The sequence below is a fragment of the Malurus melanocephalus genome, unplaced genomic scaffold (genome assembly GCF_030028575.1).
Source record: "Malurus melanocephalus ecotype Western Australia unplaced genomic scaffold, MMel_1.1 scaffold_710, whole genome shotgun sequence".
Taxonomy (NCBI): domain Eukaryota; kingdom Metazoa; phylum Chordata; class Aves; order Passeriformes; family Maluridae; genus Malurus; species Malurus melanocephalus.
Window position 1 is genome coordinate 202,883 of NW_026623942.1, and position 9,295 is coordinate 212,177.

The 9,295-nt window shown below is 52.5% G+C and overlaps 1 protein-coding gene across 4 annotated transcripts in view; it reads left to right on the top strand.

Moving 5' to 3' along the window:
- ZC3H18 (zinc finger CCCH-type containing 18) overlaps nucleotides 1-9,295 on the top strand; it is a 42,999-nt gene that overhangs the window by 30,733 nt on the left and 2,971 nt on the right. For all 4 annotated transcript variants that reach the window (XM_057384461.1, XM_057384462.1, XM_057384459.1 and 1 more), the window contains 6 exons: nucleotides 762-863; nucleotides 3,042-3,185; nucleotides 3,685-3,837; nucleotides 5,724-5,878; nucleotides 6,402-6,598; nucleotides 7,491-7,587. In XM_057384461.1, the coding sequence (XP_057240444.1) occupies nucleotides 762-863; nucleotides 3,042-3,185; nucleotides 3,685-3,837; nucleotides 5,724-5,878; nucleotides 6,402-6,598; nucleotides 7,491-7,587 (848 nt within the window). The remainder of the gene's footprint in view (nucleotides 1-761; nucleotides 864-3,041; nucleotides 3,186-3,684; nucleotides 3,838-5,723; nucleotides 5,879-6,401; nucleotides 6,599-7,490; nucleotides 7,588-9,295) is intronic.

Sequence of the window (9,295 nt, forward strand, 5' to 3'; positions counted from 1 at the left end):
ATTCCACCTGGGAAGCAGAACAGGCTTTCCCCATCCACGCTGTGCTGAGTGCAGGATGGTGCCAATGTGGGTGACACACGTGGCTGCCTCTCCCTGAGGTGACAGGGTGAGGAACACCCTCTGCCCAGCTGTTCCCCAGAAGAGCTGTCATCCAGGAGTCAGGCTCCCCAGGCACTGGGATGCAACAGAGGCACTTCCAGTCTCAGCCCTGGGATGAATCACCCCAACAGCAGCACATGCTGTGCCCTGCCAGGGGTTCAGGTCAGCCCTGGGCCCAGGAAACAGCTCCTGCCTTTGACTGGTGCCTTTGGAATGCACCCCTCAGTTCTTATTGTGTTCCAGAAAAATATTAGGTTTAGGTGTATTTTTTGTCTTTCTCCCAAGTTTTTTTTGGGTTTTGCTGCTGTTTAAAGGATGAACTGCACCAGGAGTTTYATGTTCATCACTTTATGTCCTGTAAGTCAAAATCCTATTTATTTTCCAGTATATTCTCCCTAAGGAGAGAATACAGAGAGGATGGAGGCAGCCCCAGTGTTCCTGTGGAATACCTGGAGTACTTCTCTTCCAACTGATCCTATTTTTTTCCTTTTGTTTTCTGTTTTCCCCACTGGTCTGATGACAGAAATTAAGTTTTAAAATATAAAATATAAAACCAAGATAAGCTCAGGAGGGGTTCCTGAGGAGAAGGGAGTGGTGGCTGAGTGCCCTGAGAGCTCCTGTTATCCTCAGCCTGTGCTCAGTAATATCTCCTTCCCTTCCAGGTCAAGATCCTTCTCATCCTCCCCCTCTCCTTCTCCAACACCRTCTCCTCACAAGCCACTGGCGAAGGCTAAAGGGGAATTATTGCCACCTCCAGGGAAAGGGTAAGGATCCATCTCCCTCTGGAGACCTCCTCAGAGAGCCCAAACAAACCCTTCTGGCCTTCAGTGGCATTAAGCTGAAGGAATGCAAGGTTACATGGAATATTGGGGTGGAAATCTTCCCTATGAGGGTGGGGAGAGGTGGCACAGGGTGCCCAGAGAAGCTGTGGCTGTCCCTGGATCCCTGGAAGTGTCCCAGGCTGGACATTGGGGCTTGGAGCACCCTGGGATAGTGGAAGGTGTCCTATGGCAGTGATGGAACAGGATTTTYAAGGTCCCTTCCCATCCAAACCATTCTGGGGTTCTAAACCTGGTTGAGAGTTTAAGGAAGAAATGAAAATGCAAAATACAACCTGAATTGGAAATGTTTTAGCTTGGCAAATTTAATTAATGGCACTTATTAAATCCAGTTTCAACTGTACAAGTGTCCTTAAGTATTACGTGCATCCAGGTGTTGATTTACTGCTGAAACATTCTGTGTGTACAGATATATTTGTATAATCTAAATATAATCTATATAATCTATAATATAATYTAATAGGAGCTATATGAAAGTTTTMATTCCTTCCTCTGCTGTGGCTTTGGTTCATCCACAGCCTTAGAATAAAGAAATGGTTCAGCCTCATCACCTTTTCACACCAGGGACAGATGAAAACAGGACTGGAGCTCCACAGCTGGGTTTGGCACATTCTGACAGTCCTGCTGCTCTTTCAGATTCCTGAAATTGCTATTTCACAAACCCTGCACTGCTAAATTAGGGAGACGTTGGAGGGTGACACAACACCGTAGTGATGTCACCTCTTTTAAGCTGACCTGCAAATAAATGACACCTTGGGAATCCCCCTGAATTCTCCAGAATTTAGGACAATCCCCTTTGCCACACTTCTTGTCCCTTGTTGGGTTTTTTTTTTCCCCATCTGAGGCCCCTCAGTGATGGTTTTGCTCCCTCCCAGTGCTCCTGGCAGTGCTGGTGTGGTGACACCAGGGCAGCCTGTCCCAGCACAGGGATTATTTCCATGGATAACGTGCCATGGGCTTAATCCTGTGTTCTGCAGGGGATAACTGCAGATACTGAGCAGGGGAGGAGGAATTAACAGTCTGTGTGTGCAGACAGCACCTCCTCCCCAGTTAATAGGTGTGAAATCAGTGCTGGKGTGTGCCAGGGCCTGCAGGGAGCTGGAGAGGGACTGGGGACAAGGGATGGAGGGACAGGACACAGGGAATGGCTTCCACTGCCAGAGGCAGGGATGGATGGGATATTTGGGAAGGAATCTTTTTCATTTGAGAGTGGTGAGGCCCTGGCACAGATTCCCAGATCCCTGGAAGTATTCATGGCCAGGTTGGACACAGCTTGGAGCACCCTGGGATAGTGGAATGTGGCCGTGGTAGGGGGTTTGGAATATGAACTTTAAGATTTTTCCAGTCCAAACCATTCCAGGATCATCCTTTGGGCAGTGYCCAGCTGTCAGAGCAGAGTTGGAGTGCTCTGAGTGAACAGTGCTGAAGAAACAGAACCATTCATTCATTCCCATTCCCATCTCATGCAGTGGGTGTTGGATAACACAGTGGGTGGTGTTCCCATCCAGTTTTCCACAGGGAACACAATCCAAGGGATACTTGCACACACAGGCTGTTTTGCACCCTCTGTGATGGAGTTAAAAAGAGAATTTTTGCATTAGCTGTGTGCATTTCATTCTGAAGCCTGACTGGCAGATTTTAAGCAGGTGTTAAGTGTTTGGGATAAAARTGATGGAATTAAATGGATAAGAAACAACATTTCCACCCAGTCTGCTTCAGGAGTTCATTTACAAGTCAAATAACTCCAAAATTGGCTGTTTTACAGTAATTTGTCTCTGAAAAGATGAATTGATTGAGAATATGTGGAACAAATCCCTTTAGGGAAATCTGTGGAGTTTGAGTTTTGGTGAAGCAGCCAAGTGTTTGCAGCTACAGGAATCACATCAGGGCCAGTTTGGATGGGGTTTGGAGTARCCTGGGATRYRGAAGGTGTCMCTGCCCATGGAATGGGATGAKCTTTAAGGTCCCTTCCAGCCCAAACCATTCCAGGAWTCCATAATCTCTAGAATATTAACAAAAAACCTGAGCATGTCATTTCTGAGGGTGTCCATGTTSTGTGCCCACCCCTTGGGATCACACACCTGAAAATTGTCATTTTTCCAGGGAAAAATCTGTGAAGAAACTCACTGCCCTCCCAGTCCCTCAGCCACTCACAAAAATTACAACAGCAGCCCCAGAGCCAGCTAAGCCAGGGGATAATCGGGAAGCCAGGAGGAAGGAACGTCAGACAAGGACTCCACCCAGGAGGTAAGAGAGCTGGGGGTGGAGTGAGGCCTGGGAGATCCTGCAAATCCTGGGTTTMTTTCTCCTGGAAGATCCTGTAAATCCCAAAAATGGTGTTAAAGGAGGAATGCATCTCCTGGGGCAGGGAGAAAAGGGGAAGATGTTCCTGTCTTGCCATGAGTGGTTCCTGCCTCGAGGCTGGGGGGGTGGAGTAGGTGGAATACAGGAAATGTGTCAGAATCAGGGTTGGTGTGGGGAAAAAGGCATTTTGGAGAGCTGCTGGTTGTGGAGGTGGCACAGTGAGGAAAAAAGAGCTGTGAATGTGTGATGGAGTGTCAGCAGCTGGCCCACACTGACCACAAGGATATTCCCCAGCCCAGAACATCATTCCCAGGATGGAAACTGGGAGGGATGGCTGGAAGGGGCTGATCACCCCTGAGCAAATCTCCTGTGCATCACTTCATTCTCTTGGGTTTCTGCCCCTTTTCCATTCCCATCCTGAGGGCTGTTTGCTGTCCTGCAGGAGGACCATCAGTGGCAGCATCAGTGGCAGTGCCAGCAGCTACAGTGGCTCCAGCTCCCGCTCCAGGTCCTTGTCCCGATCTCTCTCCAGATCTCATTCCAGATCATCCTCTGCCTCAGTYTCCCACTCTCCCTCTGGCTCCAGGAAATCCAGGTATGGTCCCTGAGCCTTCATTCCCTTTTTTTTTAAATAGGACAGATTGTGACTGTTGTTCCCTGGTTTGGTTTCTTGCAGTGAAAACTCTCTGTAGCTCTCCAGAAGCTGCAGAGATGGGGCAAGATTGGGTTTGTGTTCCAAATCCCAAATCTTGAATTGTGATGGGAATACAGTGTTGGAGAGGGCATGGAGTGATAGAATGAGATTGAATGGGATTTTTGGAAGAAATGCTTCCCTGGGAGGGTGGGGTGGCCCTGGCACAGATTGCTCAGAGCAGCTGTGGCTGCCCCTGGATCCCTGGAAGTGCCCAAGGCCAGGCTGGACAGGGATTGGAGCATCCTGCTCTGTTGGGAGGTGTTGGGGTTGAAACTGGATGATCTTTAAGGTCCCTTCCAGCCTGAACCGTTCCACAATTCTTTGATATTTCCCTTTGTGGTTCATTTAAGGAAATGATCTGGTCATGTGTGTCCAAGTACCTATTTAACCTAAATGGTGACCAGAGCAGCTCCTTCTGGCCAGGGTGATCCCACAGCCTCATTAATTTACAAATGAGCAGTTTCAGGCTATGGAGCTTGGCTCTCTCAGCCTCTCCTCCCTCTGGTTACTGCATGTCCTTGGGGAAGATGCTTGGCCTGTCAGGAGAGCCAGGTCAGAAAATCCCCAAAAGGCCCAGCTAATGATATTTTCCTTTGCTGGCAAAGTTGCAGGGCCAGTTCCTTTGTGTTTAGCCCCAAGTGAGTAGTTCCAAGTGTGTTGGTCTGTGGGATGTGTAAACAGCAAACTCCTTCGAGCAAAGAGAAACAAACCTCTTTCAGGTCATTCCTTTGGGTTTTTTAATCTGTTGACACAGAGGATTCCCTGAATCCCCACAGGCAGAGCCTTGAAACACAACACTTCCCTGGGACACTGATGTAAGAGCAGCCCTGTAGTGTAAAACCAGTGGATGGAGCAGGATTTGGCTCTGAGCAGCTGCAAATTCCCATCTGTGAACTCTGTGGAGCTCYGAGGTTCAACATCCGCGTTATTTTGCGGAAATCCGAACTTGTTTACTCCATGCTTGTCACATTCATCAGCTCAGCCAGGGGTGATGCAAGAGCTGCAGAGAGCAGCAGGGCATGGATGGGAAATGTGAGCACAGTGGGGCTGCCTGTGCTGCTCCTGTGGGAAGGGGGAATGTGGGAAAAGTGCTGGGTGTACAGAGCAGGTTTGCTGGGATGTCCTGATAGCCTGGAGAGGGAATGTCTGGCTCATCCTGACACMATCAGATCAATCCATGAGACCTCCCAGACCTCACCCATCGTGGTGCCAGCAGGGAGAGGCTGCAGAGGGGCTGAAGCTGCTGCAGCCCCTTCAGTGCTCCCAGTCTRTTCATGGAGAGGGATGGTTTGGCTCAGAAGGGAGCTTAGAGCTCATCCAGTCCAACTCCAACACCTTCCACTAAGCCAGGCTGCTCCAGCCTTGTCCAGCCTGGCCTGAAGATATCCAGGGATCTCCCTGCTCAGAGATCTCCCTCTTGGAGCCATCTCACTGTCGTTACCCATCGTGACAGTCGCCGTGTGCCAACAGCAGAACCGGTGCCAGGGAAGCCTTGCCCTGAGCTGTAACACTGACCTGGATGTGCCCGTGCACTCCCTGCTTTCACTCCTTGTTTTCCTGGGCAAACAGTGACCTGTTTACACATTGCCTTAATCCTGCCTAGAAATAAACATTACTTTCTAGGCCTGCTCCTAACAARTTTGGGGTTTTTCACCCCAGGACACACGGCCTTTGTGTGTCTTCCTGATCATTACCTRCCTTGGAGCTTCCTGCCATCCAGCCATGCATGGGAATGGAAAAAAGGCCTCGTTGCCTTCATGCCCGTGCTGAGTGTTGGTTSCTTGCAGGTCCCTGAGCGTGAGCAGCGTCTCCTCCGTGTCCAGTGCCTCGTCCAGCAGCAGCTCCGTGCGCAGCGCMGACTCCGAGGACATGTACGCCGACCTGGCCAGCCCCGTGTCCTCGGCCAGCTCCCGCTCCCCCACCCCTGCCCAGCAGAAGAAAGGTACAGCTGCCTGCTCTGCTGGGGTTTGATTCCTCCTTTGGGAAAAAAGGGAGGAGAAGAGATGCTTCCCTGAGAATTCTGTGGGTTCCAGAGAGGTCGTTGAGCAGAGGTTGGCTCAGGAGCCCAGAGGTGCTGTGAGGCCATGGAGAAGGGAGACAGATTTACATCCACATCCTTCCATCCCTGTGCCTCTGGCTGTCTCATCCCTTTTCCTGCCTGGCAGTTCTGCCTCTCCCTCACCCCACTGTCCTTCACCTTTGGAAGGTGACCTGAATCTGGACAGCTCCAGTATCATGTTGCTCTTCCTCTGCAGTTTCAGACTGTAGCAGAGTTGGTAGCAAAAGCTTTTTGTTCTTTGTTCTGTTCCTCTCTGGAAATTCTGAATCCCTTAACCCCGGGGCCATGTGCTGAGTTAACTGCTGAGGGCTTTTCCCATCCTTGGAGCAGTGTCATTTTGCCCAAAGGGAGAGCAGGCAACAGGAATTTTTCCCAAGTCACCACTTGTGCTCTCTGCTTTCCACAGGAAAGTCAAAAAAAGAAGACAGCGCTAAAGAGGAGAAGAGGAAACGGGATGTGCCCGCTCAGCTCCTGAAATCAGCCAAGCCCACCCCGGGAAGCAAATCCCAGCAGCCGCTGCAGGGCCAGCAGCCCTCGGCCCCCCAGGCACAGCAGAGCGGCTTCAGCGGGCACAAGGAGATCAAACTGACGCTCCTGAACAAGGTGGGCTTCCCTGGAGGCTGAGATTCCCTGCTCAGGATGGATCCTGCTGGGATGAGCTCAGCCAGGAGCCAGCACACAGAACCAGTCTGGCAGCACACACCCTGTGGTGGCTTCACTTTGGGACTGTGTTGGCGGCTTCCCTGGGGCACATTCCTGCTGCGGCTTCCAGGCTCTTCCCCGCTTGCTCGAAGGCCACGGTCCCGCGTGTGCTGAGCTTTTCCCACCAGGAGATGCTCCATCCATGCTTCCCCTGCTGCCAGAGCRGGCTGGTGGGCATTGTGGGCAGAGAGAGAGGTGGCCAATGCCAGGGGTACCCAGTGCCCACCCTGCTCTCACCCTCCCCAAGATCCCTCGGCGCGATCCCAACCGCGGGATGTGGGGGAGTGGGGCCTCGTGGGGTTTGGTGCCGGGGCAGGGTGTTGGCCCCATCACGTGGGCAGGTTCCTGTTTTTGATATTTTGCCCTGCCAGCCCAAATTCCCCGGCGCGGTCTGAGGCTGCAGATTTCTCTTACTTCCCTGTGCTCTGACGTGAGGAGGCTTTATCAGAGGCAGGAAGCTGCTCTGGAGGGAGGGAGGAGTGTGCACTGACACATGACAGCCTGGAAAAAGGCACGGCTCCACATGCCTCCTTCTCATCTGCTATCCTTGGTGCTGCTGGGAAAAAGAATCCCCAAAAAGCTGCTGTTTTCCTGTTTCTGTTCTGAAAATAGCACGGAGTGAACCCCAGTACGAGGGGGTGCTGCTGTCAGCTCCTGGTGGGTGGGAATTAGGAGGATTCAGGGCTGGTTGGGACTGGTGTGTGCAGAATTCAGTGGCAGAGGTGTTTGCAGGAGCAGACATCTGTGTTGAAGTGGCTGCTCAGCTCTGTTTTCTGTTTGAATTCCACTGCAGGCAGCTGACAAAGGAAGCAGGAAGAGATACGAGCCAGCAGACAAAGAGAGGCCAACCTCCCCTCCCGCCAAACGGGCCAACCTGTCACCTGACAGAGGTGAGACATCTGCCATCCCAGACATCTGCCATCCCAGCTCCTGCTTCCAGAGAGCAAATTCCAAAACTTCAGAGTGGGATTGCCACCAGATAAAGGGGGGGATTGACCATGCTGCTGCAAAAACACGGCCAAGGTGAGCCCTGGGCTTTGCCACCTTGTGCCCAGTGCAGCTCTGCTGTGTCCCTGTAAGTCCTCTCCAANTGAGCCCTGGGCTTTGCCACCTTGTGCCCAGTGCAGCTCTGCTGTGTCCCTGTAAGTCCTCTCCAAAAAAATATCCCCCCCTGCTTTGAGGACATGGAGTTCTCATCTCCACATCCACCCCACAGCCTCCTGCTTGCTGCTGTTGGCTCTGGATGTGGCTGTGGAAATCRGGTTTAGGATGGATATTAGGAAATATGAAAATGCTGGACAGAGTGCCAGGGCAGTGCTGGAGTCCCCATYCCTGGAAGTGTTCAAAAACACTTTTGRGGRSCATGTGGCACTTTGGGACAGGGTTAATGGGGCCCGTGGTGGTGCTGGGCTGAGGTTGGGTTTGATGATCCCTTCCAAGCTCACCATTCCACAGCTCTAAGTCACGGGAGTTTCCTTTGCTGCATCCTGGAGTTTTGTGAGCCCGAATTCCAGCGCATCCCGAGGGAGCTGTTCCTGACAGGCAGGCGGTGCTTCGAAAGGGAGCACGAAAGGATGAGGGATGCAATCCCTGCCTGCATCACCCAGCCTGGGCAAGGAGCTGATTTCCCCACCTCTGGCTGACACAACMCGCTGTGCCCTGGATGTTTAGAAAGACTCGGGCTTTCCAAGTGTTCTCGTTGGCCTCAGTCCTCCCCAGTGGCAGGAACAGTGTGAAAACAGAGCTGGCAGCACAGAAAGGGACCTGGGTGCCACCCTGCAGCCCGTGCCACGAGGAGTGGACGGGTGAGGGGACAATTGGCAGCCAGCACTGGTGGCAGTGACGTCGAGGCCACCACGTGATGTTGTTTTCCCTGGTGGCTCAGCTGTAGGTGGATCTTGTTGACTCTGGGTGCGAGCCAGCTCCAGCTCTGTGCTCATAACCTGCAATGTTCACCTCGTGCCAGGGCAGCCTGCGAGGGCCTGCCTGGGGTTGGAGTTCACTGGGGTCCAGTTCACACGCTCCCWGTGCCTGGGCCGGGCTGGGCCCTTTCTAGAGAGCTCTTCCTGTCAGCCTCTGCTTTTCCTTGGCTCTCTGGCACAGAGCAGTTTTAAAGCTGCAGGAAATCAGAGAGGCACAGATTAGTTTGGGCTGGAAGGGACCAAACACCTTGCACTGGACCAGGTTGCTCCAAACCCCATCCATCCCGGTCTTAAACACTTCCAGGGATGGGGAAAAACCCACAAAACCCCAAATCCAGCAGTGAAAGTGCCCTTGGCTGAGTCGGGATGAGTCCCTCAGGATCCCAGCACCAGCCTGGGCAGTGGTGGTTGTCTGAGTGTGTCACCTGTTGTGTCCCTGGATCTGGGGGCTGTGGCTGTGCCAGGGTGTGCCCTGAGGAGCAGAGGGATGCCCTGGCACACACAGGGGCTGCTGCCAGAGGAACTGAGCACCGTGCAGGGCAGCAGATCTGCAGGGTGGAATTGCCTCTGTGTTCTGGGGTAGCCCAGCTGCTCCCCAGTGTTGTCTCTGTGTGTTTTGGGGTAGCCCAGCTGCTCCCCAGAGTTTCTCTGTGTGTTTTGGGGTAGCCCAGCTGCT